General features: G+C 44.6%; 1 protein-coding gene across 7 annotated transcripts in view; it reads right to left on the reverse strand.

Moving 5' to 3' along the window:
• Positions 1–8889: 8889 nt before the first annotated feature.
• The window catches only part of CA5A (carbonic anhydrase 5A), a 31749-nt gene continuing 21672 nt past the window's right edge, over positions 8890–18966 (reverse strand). For 5 of the 7 annotated variants that reach the window (XM_016129502.2, XM_036231537.1, XM_036231539.1 and 2 more), the window contains 4 exons: positions 18418–18513; positions 18200–18262; positions 12864–13019; positions 8890–9930 (listed from right to left, as the gene is read on the reverse strand). In XM_016129502.2, coding sequence (XP_015984988.2) covers positions 9787–9930; positions 12864–13019; positions 18200–18262; positions 18418–18513 — 459 coding nt within the window. In that variant the 3' untranslated portion in view covers positions 8890–9786. The remainder of the gene's footprint in view (positions 9931–12863; positions 13020–18199; positions 18263–18417; positions 18514–18966) is intronic. The other 2 variants (XM_036231536.1, XM_036231541.1) reach the window with 2 other exon arrangements.

Below are 18966 nucleotides of genomic sequence, written 5' to 3' on the forward strand. Positions count from 1 at the left end.
CTTGAAAGTGTAATTGAGCCTGTGCATTAGTAGATATGAGGACGAGTTGACCCTCATGTTGAACTTGCTCCCACCTTGCCCTGGACTGCAAAGCACACTCATGCCCGGTGCCACATCCCGGCGCCGAGCCCTGCTAGGATTGATGCGCGTGTGCTGGGAAGCAGCTCTGGTAATTCTGTAGAGTCTAGAGAGAACTGCGCCCTTTGCAGACATGACTTTCAGAGCTGCTCGAGCTACTTGGCCTTCCTCTCAGTTTTGGACACAAGGCTGCTGAGCAGATGCCACACACACCACGTCAGGAATAGGAGGTCAGAGCTGCAAAGGCAGATTTAGGAGCTGAGAGCTCAATTCTGTACTTAGGAAATGTTCACCACTCTACACAATGCCTTTTATGGTGAGGGCCCATAAGCCTTGCTTGCTCTATGCTGCCCCATGGTGTTCGTGCTGCTCCATGCTGCTCCGTGCTGCTCTGTGCTTCTCCATGCTTCCTCATGCCTACTAAATGCTGCTCTATACTGCTCCGTGCCTGTTCCCCCTCACTCACTTTTACAAACATCAGTAGGGCGAACAGCAGAGGAGAGGGGGACTTCCTCTAGGAAAGTATCACAGAAGAAGAGGAACTTGGGCTGAGCTCAAATGATACAAAAATGTCTGTAAGCAGAGCCTGAGGGGAAGGGCATTCACAGGAGAGGGGACAGTGTGGCCTAAGGTACTCAGGAAAGAGCGTACACTACTGATCAGGGATGGCAAGGAGCACTGAGCTTTATGAGCTGGAGCACCTCGTTCACTTTCTATTGAATGAACATTTAGTTGGTGCTGTGAGCAAGTGAGTAGATGAGGACACCGCCTTCACAGGGCTTACCTCCCAGATCGGTAACAAGCAGCAAACAGCCGACAAGCATGATAATAAGCTAACTGGACAGCAATAAGTGCCTGGATCCAAGCAGTGGGAGTAGAGGATGGCAGGGAGCCATGCGGTCAGGGCAAAGGTCAAGGAGGAGATTGAGGATGTGAATGAATTATGCAAATAGCTGTGGGGGCACCAAGCCAAACAGAGAGTCCCACAAGCAGAGTTAGACATGGAAAGGAACCTGGGGGCCTGACCTCACGGGAAGAAGCTCGTGCTTAATTCCAGGTGTAACAGGAAGCCTCAGTTTTGAACAAAGAAGCAGATAATCATGTTGACATTTCCCCCAAAAATCTCTTCACTGTTAAGAGAAGAATGGATTAGGTGGAAATGAGGTGATGCTGGAAGGAAGTGACATCAGGAGGCTAGTGACATAATTCTGGCTAGATATGGGACTGCTTTATGGCAGAAGCAGAGAAAAATGGAGAACAGTGAGTGGACCTGGAATATGCAATAGGGTAGGAGTGCTGCCAATAGGCCCCGGTGATGCCCGAGATGAGCAGAATATAGAGACAGGGAGCTCCGGGAGTTTTCCTTGAGGCTGGCCTGAGCACTAGGTGAACGGAAGTGTCCTTTACTGAGATGGGGTTGGTGGGTGTGCTCAGCAGAAGGGATAAGCCATAAGGGGCAAGATTCTCTTTTATCATTGGCATACTGCAGTGCAGCCTAGGGGCTCCAGGGAGGCCTCCATGAGGAGTGGGTGTTTCAGCTGAAAGCAGAAGGAGGAGCAACCAGCAGGCAGGTTGGGGAGGGGGATGACCAGCTGTGGGAAAGGGTCAGATTCCTGGCTGGCACAGAATGGGCAGCAGAGAGGGGGAGAGAAAGTGGGCAGGGGTCCTGCATAAGACCTGGGGCAGTGAGGAAGGGTTTTAGTCATGCCTGCAGCCCACTCAGGCTCAATCACCCAAGAACAAATATGGGGAAGGGAGGGGAGAGGAAGGAGGGAGGGGCAGCAGCTCGCCACGAACCTGCAAGCTTCTCACACATTTGTGTTTTTTACAAAACGAGAAAATAACATGAAAGCAAAAAGAGGAAGCCTCAAACTTTAAAAGTTGGGCCAGAAATTCTACAGTACAATCCTAAGTCACAACAGCGTCACAGTGAGAGCCATCCCACAAACCCGCAGACCCTGACTTCCGTGCCTGGCCGCCACTCCGGACGGGGAGTGGAAGCGCCTGTGTTTGTTTGTTTGTTTTTATTTTTTTGTGCTGTTGCTTTGAGGGCTGAGATCAATGTCTTTCCTCTTGGTGTGTTTGTGGTTTCATTGCAATACGTCAGGAGATGTGCTTACCGAGAGAATCTGTGTCTCAGGGTTAATGCTGGTTTTAAAAAAGTAACTGACAAAAGAGAACATCTACCAGGAGACAGACATTTGTGCATTCAGAGGAGAGACCTATATGGATATGAAAAATGAAGAGAAAAGTACCCCACCTGTTTTTGGAATTCTTGTTGGGATATGATATTACTATGAGACAAGTGGAATGGAGCTCAGAGCTCTGAGGTTCTTTCTCTCTTCTGCGAGGACCCTCTGGACACTTGGGCCTTTCTCTGTCCCAAAGTTCCTGTGGAAATGGATGGCCCCATGGAGAACTGACACATAGCTATTCTTTGCCCTCATCCCATACTCCAACTCAGAGAACTCACCCTCCAATTACTGTCATTCCTTCCGTATCTGAGAATGTCACTCTCATAATCTGAGAGTCTGAGCAGGTATCTTTTTTGGGATGGAGTTGCCATCAAAATACAACTGCAGGTTATTATAGAATACGATTTCTCACTAAATTGTAAAGTTCAGGACTTTGTGTTTTTGCTGTGAAGCTGCGGTTTTTCTTTTACTTAATTGCACACATCAGAGAAAGCAAGAGCAAAATGCTACACAGATCCTGGAAGACTGCCTACAATCCAGAGATGGAAAGAGTCTCAACCCCTCAAGTGAGCCTCAGCTTCCCCACGAGGACAATTTTATAGAACTTTCATAGAACTTGTTATAACAACCGAATAGGATTGCTGTGATCTCATCCTTGGCCACTCAATCTGGTCACTTGGGGAGCTTTGTAAAAACCCCAGTCCTCAGACCCAAGGTACCACAAATTTTGGGAGTCAGGACTGGGACCCCTAGGATTCAGACATTCAGACACACAGTGAGGTTGAGCACTGCTGCTAAATGTATATGAAAACACTCAGTCTGGGTCCTGGCTGGCAAACACAGCCTGAGCTGTGTGAACTATTATTGATAGAGGCATGCCTTGTTGTTTGATAAACTTCATTATCGATTATAAGTGAATGAGGACATCGGCTTAGAAGCTGAACAGAAATGTGTCTGTTTTGATTGCGTTCCTTTTCCAGCATCTTTTTTGACTTCACTCAGCATCACTACCATACTCAATCTTTTTAAGAGCAGAACATGTTTTATTTTAGACCATTTTGGTTGAGAATGTCAACCTGTGTCCGGCCTCGGTAAACAGAGTCAACGTTTCTTGGTGGCATCAGTTACCAGTGTGTTTCATGTTGCCATCAGTAAGTAGCTAAGGAAGGATCCAAGGAAGGGCCTGTCTGCTTGGCCTCCGGTAAGTGACTCCGATGACATTACTGATTCTGTGGCCCCTGCATCCCCATCAGTGCATACGGGTGCTTCTGATGCCCTGCCTGCTCCACTTACTCCCAGAAGTACTTGAGTCAACATCCCAGATGGCTTCGTGTCCTGTCTACAGAAGCTCAGAAACTTGAGCTCTCTAGTGGGCGGCAAAGAGTTTCTTTACATTGAGATATAATATATACTTTGCCAAGCTGTATAAAGTGCATAAATATAGAGTGTTCACCTCAGTGGTTTTTTACATATGTACAAACTCATGTAACTAAAGCCCAGGTTAAGATAAAGAGCTATGCCATGCAACAAGGTAACCACTGGCCAATTGACTGCACTACCACCCCCGTCCCCAGGCTCCATTGCACCTTTCCCAATCCATCCCTTCTCCCCACTTCTGGAAGTGACCAACCCCAGGGCTGTTTGGCTGTTTTCATAGGTAGGTTTTGCACATACAGTGTGGTCAGCCGAATAATGGCACAAGATATCCACATTCTGATCTGTGGGACATATGAATATGTGACTTTAGAAGGCAAAGGGACGTTGCAGGTGTGATTAAGTTAAGGATCTTGAGTTGAAAGATTATCCTGGACTATCTGGTGGGCCAAATGTTATCACAGGGTCCTTAAAAGAGAGATGCAAGAGGTCAGTAAGCTGTGGTCCTCTGTTATAGCAGCCAGTGGAAACTCTCCCCATGGGCTAAAACCCACTTCACTAGAGACTCGAGAATGGCTACATTTTCCCAAAAGATAAATATTTTGGGGTCCAAACAAAACTTAAAAATATCACTTTGGGGTCCAAACAAAACTTAAAAATATCACTTTCCTTCCTGGATACCATCCATTTCTGGCAATTGGAGCCATCCACCCATCCAGAGACCCGCACCCAGCTTTAGCATCCATGCCTCACACACATCACTGATACATCCACATTTGTTTTGTGGTGAAACGAAAATGACTCCAGGGCCTTTGTAAATTAACATTAAAGCCTGTTGTGCTGCATTTGGACAAAACAATGTAATATAATGGACATTCATAAGCAATTATACTTTTCCAGGAAAGAATGTGTATACGGAAGTATAGGAGAGCTTTTTCTGTAGTAAGTGCCAGAACATTGAATAGCTCAAAGCTAGACTCTAAATTGTTGGTATCATAAAAAGTTCTGCAACTGTGGAAAAAAATGTAAATCTCTGCCAAAATAAATCCTATCTATAATATAGGTTTTTTTTTTTTTTTAATTTTAGATGTTATTTGTGGACTACAATGAGGCTATTTATTCTTTATTTCCCCAAAATGAGATGGAGTTTATTACTGCCCCTTGGTAGACAGACTAGCATTTACTTATTTTTCTGTGCTGTTTTTCACTGTTTAGCTGACAGTAAGGTAATGTTGGAAAATGACATGATTAAGTTGTTTGTGGAGGAGACGATTTTTAATGCTCCAAAAAGAAAATACTGTGATCAATTAGGTTGTTATATAGCCTTAAAAATGAAGAACTTTCTGACACATGCTGCCACATGGCTGAACCTTGTGAACTTTATGCTGAGTGAAATAAGCCAGTCGCAAAAAGACAAGTACTTATGATTTCATTTACATTTGGTTCCTAGAACATTCAAAATCATAGAAACAGAAAGTAGATTAGTGGGTGCTAAGGGCTGAGGAGAGGGGAGAATAGAGAGTTATTGTTTAATGGGGTCAGAGTTACAGTTTTAGATGATGGAAGGCATTATGGTGATAGATGGTGGTGATAATTATGTAACGTTATGAACATATTTAATAATACTGAACTGTACACTTAAAAATAGTTAAAATATTAAAATATTAATTTTATGTTAGGCATATTCCATCACAATTTCAAAAACCCACAGTGAAAAATCATTATGCACCCTCCAGAATGACCACAATATAATGGTGGCATGTCCAGAGCAACCACTTTGAACTCCTTGGCTTTGGAGATGAAGGAATAGGCCCAAGCCAAGGAGTGCAGGCACCTCTAAAGACTGGAAAAGCCAGGTTCTGGTCAAGATGGCATGGTAGGTAAACTCTGTGTTTGCCTCCTATCATGATCACATTAAAATTACAACTAAACAACAGAGTAGCCATCATTGAAAATGAGGTCTAGCTGAACAGAAGTCCTACAACTCAGGACACACAGAAGAAGCCACCTTGAGACTGATAGGAGGGCAGGAGATGTGAAACGGTCTGATCTCACACCCACATGTGGTGGGTGTAATTGATCTTTGATTGTTGGGCTTGAGCTTAGTTGAAAATCGGAAAGGATATCTCAGCTGTGGAGGTTCCTTCAGGGGATGTTCCAGGGATCAAGTGTCGGGAAGAGAAATCCCCATAACCTCTGGCTGTGAAAACCAGCAAAGATTGTGTATGAGTGAGATAGAGGGTAGCTGCAGTTTCGGACATGTCTCTTAAAGGGCTCGTGCATGGACTTATTCATTGACGGACTCATTTCCTCTGAGCTTTAGTGCTGAGGCAGCAGCTTGAAAGGTGCCAGGGATATAGGGGGGGAAACTGAATTGTCTGGCTTCAGGGCAAGGGCTGGAGGGTCAGCTTTCTCCAAGACAGAAACACTGGCAGAATCTGTTGGTTTTTTTTTGTTGAGCTCGTCCCGCTCTCAGGGTGCAGATGCAGGTGGCTACCATGTCTGAATCTTCATCAGTCTGACTAACACTGGACTTCTGGTGATTCCCTGAGACCCTGTCCCACTCAACTTTGAGCCCACCCAAGCCTCTTCCAGTGGCTTTTCCATTAAATGACTTGTTTTGGGTCATGCTGAGGACTTTCAAAAAATTTCTCGGAGGTTCACAAAACCCAAATAAGTAGCATCTGGCTTCAGCATATCTCTTGCTGAGCAGGCCAAAGCCCAGCACTAATGGCAGCTGGCCTCATTTGTAACTTGGCATCTTGAGACACCTCCAAGCCCAATGGGGGCGGTGGCCATCTTCAGATTGCTTGGTGGCTTATGCCAGGTAGCCCCAGGAAGGGACAGGCCATGACTAAACTTGGTATGTGGCAGGACCCCTCCTAAAAGGCCATAGGGTAAGCATACCTGGTGGCCAGCATCAGACTGAGCTGAAGTGTAACCCGGGGTCACATCTAAGGATGATACACTTAAAGGACAGATTGGGCAGGCATGAGAGTCCTGCTAAAATGAATCCTGCTACATTGGGTCAGCCCCTGCACAATAGCTCCTCCACAATAGTCACTGACCAGTCCTCACAACCAATTAGCCTGTGGGTCAGTCCCTCCCATTGATGTGCATACAGCAACCAAGGTTCAATTACAACAAGAAGGCACACACAACCTATACAAGGGACACACCAGGAACACCCAGTTTAGGTGACCAGGGAGACTGTGCCCCACAAGACATCTACTACATAAGGCCACTCTACTAAGACCGGGCAACAGAGCAGCCCTATATAATACGTAGAAACAAATACAGGGAAATGGCCTAAATAGGAAGACAAAGAAACATATCCCAAATGGGAGAACAGTACAAAGCTCCAGAAACAGAACTAAACAAAAAAGGAGGCAAGTAATCTACCAGATACAAAGTTTGAAACACTTGTTATAAAGATGCTCAATGAACTTAGGGGAAGAGTAGATGCACTCAGTGAGAACTTTAAGAAAGAGATAGAAAACATAAAAATAAAGATAGAAAAGATAAAAAATAACCAGTCAGAAATGAAGAATACAATAACTGAAATGAAGACTACAATAGAGGGAATGAACAGTAGATTAGATGAAGCAGAGGATCGAATCAGTGATTAGGAAAATAAGGTAGCAGAAACACCCAATCAGAACAGCAACAAGAAAAAAGAATCCTCCCCACCAAAAATGAAGTTAGTTTAAGGGGTCTCTGTGACAACATCAAGTGTACAAACAATCACATTATAGGAGTACTAGAAGAAGAAGAGAGAGAGCAAGGAATTGAAAACCTATTAGAAGAAATAATCACGGAAATCTTCTCTAACCTGGCAAAGGAAACATGGGGACATACAAGACCATAAGTTACAGAGGGTCCCAAACAAGATAAACACAAATAGGGCCACACCAAGACATATTATAATTAAAATGCCAAAGGTTAAAGACAAAGAGGGAATCTTAAAAGCAGCAAGAAAAAAGCAATGAAATTCTCTTAAGACTGTCAGATGATTTCTCAACTGAAACTTTGCAGGCCAGAAGGTATTGGCATGAAATATTTAAAGTGATGAAAAGCAAGGACCTACAACCAAGATAACTCCACCCAGCAAAGCTGTCATTTAGAGCCGAAGGACAGATAAAGAGCTAAAGGACAGATAAGAAAAAGCTAAAAGAGTTCATAACCACTAAGCCAGTATTACAAGAAGTGTTGGAGGGACATAAGGAGAAGCAAAAGGAAAAGAAGAAGATAAAAATATAAATAATAAAATGTCAATAACTACATATCTATCAACAATTACAGTAAATGTAAATGGAGTAAATGCTCCAATCAAAAGATCGGCTGGCTGAATGGATATGAAAACCAGATCCTTATGTACGCTGCCTACAAGAGACTCACTTCAGACTGAAAGACATACAGACTGAAAGTAAAGGGATGGAAAAAGATATTTCATGAAAATGGAAACAAATAAACAAACAAAAGCCGGGGTAGCAATACTTATACCAGACAAAATGGACTTATAAATAAAGACTATGACAAGAAACAAAGAAGGATCTATTAATCCCACTTCTGGATATTTATTTGAATAAACACGAAACACTATTTCAAACGGACATGTGCATCCATTTGTTCATTGCAGCATTATTTACAATAGTCAAGATATGGGGCAACCTGGGTGTCCATCAATGTATTAACGGATAAAGAAGAGGTGGTACATATATACAATGGAATATTACTCAGCCATAAAAAGAATGAAATATTGCCACCTGCAATGACACGGATGGACCTAGATAGAGGGTATTGTGCTGAGGGGAATAAGTTAGATAAAGACAAATGCCACATGATTTCACTTACCCATGGAATCTAAAGAACAAAATAAACAAACCAACAAAACAGAAACAAACTCATAGATACAGAGAACATTTTGATGGTTGCCAGATAGGAGGAGGGTTGGGGGATGGGTGAAAAATGGGGAGGGATTAAGAAGTAGAAATTGGTAGTCATGGGGATGTAAAGTATAACATAAGGAATATAGTCAATAATATTATAAAATTATGTATGATGTCAGGTGGGTACTAGATTTATCGGGGCAATCACTCATAAATTATATAAATGCCTAAACTCTATGTTGCACACTTGAAACAAATATAATATTGTATGCCAATGGTAATTAAAAGATTAAAAAATTATTAAAATAATAATAAAATAAAAACTGGAAAAGGCAAGGAAATGAATTCTCCTCTAAAGCTTCCAAAAGGAACCAGCCCTGCCAACAACTTGAATTTGGACTTCTGGTCTCCAGAACTGTGAGAGCCCACAGTTTTAAGCCCACAGTTTGTGGTTGCTATGGGCTAAACTGTTTGCCCTAAATTTATCTATTAAAGTCCTAACCCCCAATGAATCTGTTTTGGAGATGAGACTCTTAGTAGGTAATTAAGGTTGCATGAGGTCATAAGGGTGGAGTTATAATTCAATAAAATTGGTGGCTTTATAAGAAGAGGAAGAGAAAGAAGGTGCTCTCTGCATAGATGTGCCAAGGGAGGGCCATATGAGGGAGGAGGTGCCATCTGCAAGCCATGGAGAGAGATCTCATCAGAATGCAACAGTGGGGCACTTTGATCTTGTACTTCCAGTCTCAGAGCTGTGGCAAAATACATTTCTGTTGTTTAATTCCCTCTCCCCCACACCAGTTTGGGGTCATTTGTTATAGCAGCCCCAGGACACTGATTCACCTAGGCGTTTGGAATTAAAGAAGAGGATATTAATCCCAGACCCTGTTGCCTGGGAACTACAAGTGTGGACATGAGTGTGGATAAACAGGGGACATGGAGAGAGGAAAGCATGGAACTGACAAAGGGCTGGGCAGACAATCTCAGTCAACAGGGGCTTGCTCAGCCCCGAGGCTGCCAGGCTGTGAGTCCCATGAGATATCCTGTGTTCTCGGAATCCATTCCCTATCACACTTAAGCTTCTTTGAAGTGATTCTTTTTATTGCAAGTGAAAAATACATTGACTAAAACAATGATCTCTGTCTTTCTTTTTAATTTCAGAGGTTACGGATGATCAGACCATGATATGTGGGAAACAATATTTCCTCTTTTTAAAGTCAGTTCTAATCATTGACTTGAACATAATAAATTTAGGATCTGGTGCCCTCTCCAGTGGCCTGGAAGGATGAAAGGACTTTTCGGTTCATCAGGGGTTGAAGTGGGCGGTAATTGTTCACCATTATCTTCTCTTCTTCACCAAGTGCAGAAAACAGGAGCGTGCGAAATGCGGCCAGCTGGAATGGAGAACAATCAAACTAAGCTGGGCGCCTGTACAGAGTGAACCAGCTCCCAGGTGTCCCTGATAATTTCCGTAGTCCCCTTCCACAGCGAATCAAGGATGGTGTGACTAATACAATATAGCGGAAGTGACTCCCGAGCTAGGTCAGGAAAGCCACTGGAGCTTTTATCATGGTCTCCTGGATCACTTGCTCTGGGGATGCCAGTGACCATGTTGTGAAGTCACTCAAGCAGCCCCACGGAGGGGCCCATGTGGAGAAGAACCGAGTCAACAGCCAGTACCAACTTGCAGGCTACTTGCGTGAGCTGCTCCAGTCCCAGTCATGCTTTCAGAAAACTGACATCTGACTGCAACTCCGCAAGAAATCCCAAACCAGAACCACCCAAATTCTGACCCACTGCAATTCTGAGACGATGAGTAATTGTTATTTTCTTAAGCCACCAATTTTGGGAGCTATTTGTTGCACAAAAATAGAAGTTAATACAAACAGCATAAATGCTAAAGTAACATTTGATTCCTTTTATCACTCAAGGAACTAAAAGATTATTTTTTTATGTATCATCTCATCTGTTCTCAGAATATACTTATGAGCTCTGTGAGAATAACTCACATGTTTAATTAAATAAGTGAGCTCTTATCTACATGGTGATCACTTACTGAGCAAGTTAGATCTTCATGGCTGATGAGCTGCCTTTGGAGGTGTGTAGGGCATGGAGCATGCAGTTTCCCTGGTACTCAGCTCAGTGCCCTTGCTTGGCACATGTTCAGAAACGCAGCCTCTCTCCTCTCCTCCACCTGGCAATCCCCTTCCCACTGTCCAAGGGGTGCATATGCCACCTCCCCAGTTCCCCTGGTCAGGATGAGGGACTTCTGCTCTGCATTATTGTGTAATACTCACTCATCATGCTGTCTTAGAACTATGCACTTATGTTTCTCACCAGACAGCAGTGCACCGAGACTAATGTCACTGTTTCTGTATCATCCCTTCCCTTTTTACCCCTCTCCCACCTTCTCCTGCTACAAACCTGACATGTAGTGAGTACTTATTATATGTTTGTTGAGTGACAGAAGGGGTCTTGGTGATAAGGGTCATTCTTAAGACAAGGCTTTCCTCATGTCTGTAACAGTTTTGGTTTGGGGGCAGGATGAGTAATCTGTACCTCACATCTCAAAATCCAGCCTTTCAAAGCGAAGGGCATCATTCCATGACTTTTAAATAAGAGAATATTTTCAAAGACTTGTGAGGCCGGAAGAACCTCTATGAGCTCATCTACAGTGCTCAGAAAGAGTACAGCTGAACCAGATGTGAGAACTAATACTGTGATCAGTCAGAAGTGTCTACCCTGGGCAGGGGTGGCAGAGTGGCAGAATGCTCGTGGCGTATTAGTCATCCCCAAATCTAAACTGCTCTACACAGATGAACTTTCTCCCAGTTCTTGAGATTTCCAGAGGAAAAGGTATTATGACTTAAAAAAAAAGAAGTATGCGAGTAATATCTACTTATTGTAGAAAAAAATAGAATATTTAGATAAAGGAAAGGAAAGAGATCAAAATCACTGCAGTCCTATGACCCTGGGACAATGAGTAGTCACTTTTTGGTGTATATCTACGTGATAGATTAGGTTATTGTTTCGTGAATGTTCACTCATCTCCCTGCCCCACCGACTTCGCCCTTCCATTGCGACTTGCTTTGGTTAACAGAATGTGATGCAAGCAGAAGCCTTAAGTGTGCCTGTGTAGTTTGGCTTGTCTTTTGCATTTTTGGTCATTTATCATGAGAAGCAGCCCTTGGTAGCCACTGGTCTGAGTAGCATGAGAGACACTGGGGCTGTCCTGATACCCAACCACATTCTGCGAGGCCCAGCAAAATAAAATGGAGCCTCCCCAGCCAACCCATAGACCTGTGAGCAGAAAAAGCAAATGCTTGTCGTAAGCCACCAAGTTTTGGGGTAGGTTGTTACATAGCGTTTTTGTAGCTTGCTTACTAATACAATCCTCCTGGAATTTTCTCTCAGCACGTATAGTTCTGTAACTTCTTAATACAGCATGTGAGAAATTCCTCTGCAATCCTAATTCCTTACTGTTGTATCATCCAAAGAAGCAGAACAAATTAAAACCTTCTCTTCTCTCCCTCAATGATTCTGCATGTTTAATGGCTTTCCAGCATCCGTCTATGATATCCCTTTCTTGGTTAATTTATTCACTAACAAATACTTATAGAGGGCCCATTATGGGCAAGGACCAATTATAATGTCTCAATTATAATGGCACTTCTGTTCTTTTAATTTTATTTATTTGTTTGTTTGTTTGTTTATTTCTCCCCCTCTTTAATCCCCCCCCCCCCCACTTCCACCCCTGACCTATGGATGTTGACGTTTCCCCTTAAGAACTGGATCTCTGAAGGCGGGTCGTCTCCTCCCACACACTTGCGGCGTCCACCTGGGGCCTGGTGCACCCGGGTATGGTCCCTGGCTCTGTAAAGCAGACGTGCTTACCACTACACTATGGAGCCACCCCTGGCAATTCTGTTCTTTTAAAGTAACTTTACCCTGACATAGACTGAGGAGTAAACACTGACCAAGTTCAACCATTAGTCATTGGGGATACTCGCCACATCTGAACGCCAAGCCACTAAAGATTAGACAGTGCTAAAATATAACTGTTTCCACCCGCATATCAGTTCTGTCTTCCTCCCCACCCCTCCTCGCCACCTCCACTCCCACCCCCGTCTCTCCGCTCTGTCTCTCACACACTAATATCTCAAGGTCAGAAGAAGAATTGTGATTTCAGGAAGCTCTGTTCCACCTCAACGACCTTCTATTTCAATTGAAAATTCTTCTGTAGGAACATCCAGAACTCACCGAAGACTAAAACTCCACGATATTCACTCACGATATCTTAGTAACACCGACTACAGGCACAGCTCACCTGGTTCGGAGCCACTTCAATGGGCTTCTTCTGGATGATCCATGTGACTGACTCCGTTAGGGGAGGAGTAGTGAGGGAGCCTGGGTAGGTCCAGTAATCCTGGCAGGTGGGCAGCAGACAGGAGGGCTGGAAGGGGCCCATGGCCACCTGAGCATCCTGAAACCAAGACCACAGGCCGTGTCAAGGCTCAGGTGGAGGTGCGGGAGGTGCAGGAAGGGAGGGAAATGTGCTCCATCTTTTTCTCAGTGATGTGACCTTCACATCACCAGGAGGGACATGTGTCCCCGAGATAAAGGCTTTGAAGCCGAGATTGTCATTTTGGGAACCAGTAACAAGAAAAGGTTACATAGCAGAGCACAGATCCCCACTAAATGCTTACATTTTTCCTTTTAGAGATTTGTTTTCATCTACCTAAGCTGTGAAAATATTACACTTTAAAAAATTGTGGTCAAATGATATGAGTAACATAAAATTTACTATTTTAATCACTTTCCAGTGTATAGTTGTGCGGCATTGAATACATTCACATTGTCGTGCAACCATCACCACCATCCATCTCCAGGAGTTTCTCATCTTCCCAAACTGAAGCTCTGTCCCTGTTAGTGTCTAACAGGGACACCTCCCCCAGCCCCTGGATTTGATTCCTCTGGGGACCTCATATGAGTGAAATCATGCAGTATTTGTCCTTTTGTGACTGGCTTATCTCACTTAGCATAATGTCCTCAAGGTTAATCCGCATTGTAGCATGTAGCATGCGTCAGGACGTCCTTGCTTTTTAAGGCTAAATAATGTACCACATTGTGTTTATTCATTCATTCAATGATGGACACTTGGGTTGTTTCTACCTCTTGACTATTGTGGGTAATGTTGCTGTGAATATAAATATACCAATATCTCTTAAGATCCTGTTCTCAATTACTTTGCGTATATACCCAGAAGTGGGAATGCTGGATCCTATGGGAATTCTATGTTTAATTTTTTCAGGAACCACCAGACTGTTTTCCATATTGGCCGCGCTAGAAAAACTTCACTTTTAAGACAGCTGTCTCTTTAAAGCAGTGATCTCTGACGTAAGAGCTGCAGGAACGACACACTCAGGAGATGTGTGCTCTGAGCCTGTCCCCTGACTGTGCCAGGGCTTTCCTTCTCACAGGGAGCAGGCGGAATTGATGGACCTGGACAGCTGTTCTCAACCACCTTGTGCCAGGCCCTCTGCGCGGCTCCCATGACGGACCCCTGTCAGCACGTCCTGCTTGGGAGCCCTGTGTTCAGAATTCATGTTTGTTTGCTTTCTGTGCTTTATAAAAGGATAAGGAGAAACTTGCCTCTCTGAGTTCCAAATGACACTGATGGTATGCCACCATTCATTCATTCATTCATTCATTCACTTACTCACAGCTGTGTTTAGCACCTACATTAAACCTGACTCGATCTTAGGTGCTGGGGTGCAAAACCACCGCCTTCATGGAACTCACCTTTTACTGGGCAAAAGCAGATGGCATACTAAATAATAAGTAAATATCTAGTAGTTACATGGTGATGTGTGATGGAAGAAAATAAAATAGGGCAGTGGTGGGGGGGGTGGCATTTTAAGAGGGGTAGTCTCAAAAGCCTCACTGGGTAGGTGACACTTAAGCAAAGGCATGGAGTTGGTGAAGGAAGAGGCCATGCAGGTTCCCAGGGAAGAGCCTTTTAGGGGCAGAAACAGCTGGTGTCGAGGCTCTGGGTTAAGGCGCGGCCTGATGGGCTAGAGGAACAGCAAAGAGGTCATGTGGCTACAGTGAGTAAATGAGACAAAAAAGTGATATAAAGAGACTGGGGGGTGGGGAGCTGTAGGTAGGGATAGCCCTGCGTGTGCCGGGGTTGGGACTCCAGAGGATGCCCATCAGCAGAGGCAGAAGCAGGTGGCTGCTCTCTGTATGTTGCTCAGTACAGAGCCTGGGGTGTAAAGAGAAAGGAGCGTCTCTGGGCTAGTCTTTGTTCCCTTGCACGCCAAAGGCATTTGAGCAGGTTTTTTGCTCAGAGCAGAAAGGATCTCTCGAGGTCCCTCTGATTAGCAAGCCCGAGACTGTGACCTCCATTCCTTCATAAAGTGAGTGAGATTGAAAAGCCGAGAGGAATCAGGCCTGGAAACAATGTGACACTAACCAGCCTCAAAATCCAGACCCATCCAGGGCGAGCCCTCGGAAGGATATTCAAGCCTGAAGCAGGTATTCTCTTATCTCCAAGGAAGGAGGTCTCCCCGCACAGCAGAATCTTTCCACCCAGCTTCCAAAGGCAAAAGCGAGGGGCTGGGACAACCTGGCTGGTACCCTAATTGCTGGCTTTCATCAATCAGAAACTGGGAGATGTTAGGTAAGCTACTGAAAGGAAAGAAGTAAGTTGATTCAACACTGACAGATAATTACGAAGGGCCTTGTGTGCGCCGGGTGTTTCACTTTGTAATTAAATTATCTGCTTAATGTCTTCTTATTTTTTTAATTTATTATTTTTTTTTTGGTGACATTGGTTAATGATGGTTAATGTCTTTAAAATAGGATTAGTGAAGTATAATTCACTCCTTTAAAGAAGGCAATTCTATGGCTTTTTATATATTCATAGATAGACATATGCAACCATCACCACAGTCAAGTTTAGAACATTTTCATCATCTCAAAAAAAGAACTCCAGAAAAAAAAAAACAACTCCGTAAATACTTTTCAGCTATCACTTCTCCCCACCCCTACCCTGCCTGCCACGGGCCCCATTAATCAGCTTTCTATCTACGTGGATTTGCCTATTCTGGACATTTCCTATAAACAGAATCATATAATATGTGGACTTTACGATTGGCTTCTTTCATTTAGCTTATTATTGTCAAGATTCATCCATGTTGTAGTGCGTGTCAGGGCTTCATTTTTTTAATGGCCAAATAATATTCCATTATTTGGTCTAGTTCATTATTGAAGGAAACAGGTCACATGAGACAACAATGTGAAAAGTACCAGGGGTGTGCAGCAGAAAACGCATCCCTCCCGCCCCAGTCTCTAGCCCCAAGGCTTCCAGAGACCTTCGAGATGATGACCTTGAATTTTCAGAGCCACCCTTTCAGGGATATTTCTATTTCATTGATGAAGAAAGTTGGATAGATATAAGTGACTTTCCCAAAGCCACACAGTTAAACAGTGGCAGAACCCAGATGTCACAAGAAGTCTGTCCTGTCCACAAGCCAGGGTTGTTTTCTCCCTCCCCAGGGGCTGCAGGAGGGCAGAGGGCGTAAAGGCAGCAGATTATACGCGGGAGCAGCTGGATGAACCCGCCACTGACCACTGCTGTTTTTTGCCAATTAAAATGTTCAGAGGACATCTACATATCTCCAGGAACGTCATCAAGAGCTCTGTGCCCTGATCCTAGAGCACATTAGGGTTCAGAGCAGCCCTTGATATACAGAAAGCTGCTCCCCCTCAGGGTCCTCAAAGCAAGTCAAGGCCCCTCCTCCCCGTGTCTGAGCGTTAGATGGGAGCACACGGCATGGTTTGGGCCACCGTCCATCACCACTACAGATGGACCAGCTCCCGGTAGATGGGTGCGAACTCCATATGACTTAATTGTTCTCTTTTCTATTTATGGGCATCCCACTTCGGAAAGAAGGAAGGTAGTCTGCAAAGAAAGTTCCATGTGGTACAGCACGGCAGAATAAAAAATGGGAGAAAAGGCAAAACTATAGGACTTGGAACAAATCAGTGGTGGCCAAGGCTTGGGGAAGTGGGGCTTGACTCCACTAGGGCCACAGGACAGAACATGCAGGGTGGGGCACTATTTCATATGGTCCCACATGGGGGACTCGTGACTCTACGTATTTGTCAAAACCCATAGAACTGTATGCCACAGAGGTGACTCATAACATTGCAATATTTAAAAATCAACTCAGACGTTGGGGGAACCCACGGCGGAGCAGACTGTGACAAATGACTCTAGTGGGTTACACTCCCCAAATGATGGAGCACAGACTCCTGCTCATCAAGGCTGGGCCTTCTGCCTCTTAAGATTCTAACTCTTATTTTTCAGGTGAGGAAACTGAGGCCCAGAGATCAGCATCAGGACAAGCAGCGTCTTCTGTCACCACTTCGGACCGTGTGTACCACCGCACTGACACCACCTCTCCCATGGGGTGGGCCCAGGAGACCCTGAGTTAGCCCACCCTGGGGGGTGGGGAAGTTGCTCCAGAACCTTCCTTGGAAGCAAAACACACTGCTGAGTAAAGAGGACCTCACAGACAGTGACTTTCTTTCCCACCAGAAGGTGGATACCACACTATGCGGGAGGCGGATGCCGGTGGGGAAAACATCCCAGGTTTACTCTGGCCTCGGACCAGCGAGGAAGAGGGTGCTCCCAGCACCTTGACCTTCTGGAGTTCCTGAGCTGGCAGACAAGGCAGCAGGCGGTGATCTGGTCTCAGTCCCACGAGGCCCTCCTGGAAGTCAACATCAAGGCGAATGCACCACACAGATCAAACGGCCCCTGTGAACCGGCAGAGGAAGGGCTGGCCCTCATCATTGTTAAGACAGGTGGGAGCCCCACATCCAAGGACCATGGTGACTCCTTTTGTCTCAAAATGCTTTTGTTCGGTACTGAACAAATAAATTGCATTTCTTTGGAATTTCCACTTCTCCATCAAAGTCCTTTCTCAGCTGATGTTGGAGAAAAGCTATATTGTTGTCTTTGTCATCGTTTTGAGCAGTGCTTAATGCAGCGAGGTGTCCAAAGCCAGCTGGGCGGAGATCAGCCCTTTCACGCACGAGTGGCGGGTTGGCAGGACTTTTCCTCTTCCTATGGACTTCGAGCTCTCAGGGATGGGTGGTCTTAGGTTTGCCCCAGGAGTGTGCCAGGTAGCACTTAGGTGGGCACTCTTCAGTGTTAATAGTTAGGTATTTATTTCAATTGGTTTTAAAACGTTATCACTGATGGCCGTTGTTGCCTGGGACAACCTAATGATTTTCAAAAGCTGATCAATTTATGAAAAAATATTAAGTAACTAATAGGACCAGTGAAGATGGACATGGCAAAGATCTTCAAGATTTTGCCCGGATGATCGAATTTTGGAAAACCCAAATCGAATCCAGCACCCTACGTATATTGCGAAGGGAGGGTGCCCGAGAATAGCAGCAACACGGTGACGTCAGATAGCGAGCCAGCAAGTGACGTGACTGGAATTAGCCCCAGTGAGTTCCATTTCCAGAACGGGACTCTCTGCAATACTCCTTCCACCAAGCTGGTTTTCTTCGCTTTGCAAATGAGTCATTACTCTAAGCAATTTCGCTTTTCCAATTCTGCCGATTTTGAGATACGTAGCTTACCTTATGTTTTATTTCTGGCAAGACGTCCACCAACTTCTGCAGTGCCTCGTGATGGGTCCCCAGCTGCACAGCACAGACATATGAAATATTCATTTGAAAAGCAGGGGACAGGGTGACCAGCACACTTCATTCTACGTAGACTGTGTTTACAAAGCAGTTCTTAGTTACTGCACACTACTTTTTTTTGTGAAGAGAGCTACACTTTGGCGAGAGATTACCTTTAAAAAGACTCCTATCACAGCCAAGCCATTCTCTCCCAAGACAGCTTCTTTGTAACTTTGGTATTTCACAGAATTCCAGTGAACTAAATGCAGCTGAAACACAGGAGAAAGAATTTATCGCGATGCAGCCAGAAACAAAACAGTCGCTCCCCTTCTGCACGGCAGGCCTACGTGTCCGTTTAATGCTTTTAATGAATTCGGTGGCTCAGCCTGGCGTGAGGAATGCCAGCACCACCAGCATGCTTGGGGTTCCCACAGGCCTGGTAAAACCCCAGAGAGCGAGGGCCTCGTGCTTCTGGTGGGAGAGAAAGAGGTTCGTTTGAACTTTATAAAACAGAAATGGGTGGTTGGGTTATTTGTTCTTTTTTGTATTTTTCAGATGTCCTTGAACATGGGTTGCCAGATCAAATACAGGACTCTCAATTAAATTTGAATTTCAGATAAACAATAAATAATTTTTTATGTGAGTATGCCCCAAACGTGGCTCTTTTTTCTACAGCTGTCACCCTGCCTTGAAATTCATCTGTGTCCTTATTTCACATCCCT

This window comes from Rousettus aegyptiacus, unplaced genomic scaffold, assembly GCF_014176215.1.
Source record: "Rousettus aegyptiacus isolate mRouAeg1 unplaced genomic scaffold, mRouAeg1.p scaffold_m13_p_14, whole genome shotgun sequence".
Lineage (NCBI taxonomy): Eukaryota > Metazoa > Chordata > Mammalia > Chiroptera > Pteropodidae > Rousettus > Rousettus aegyptiacus.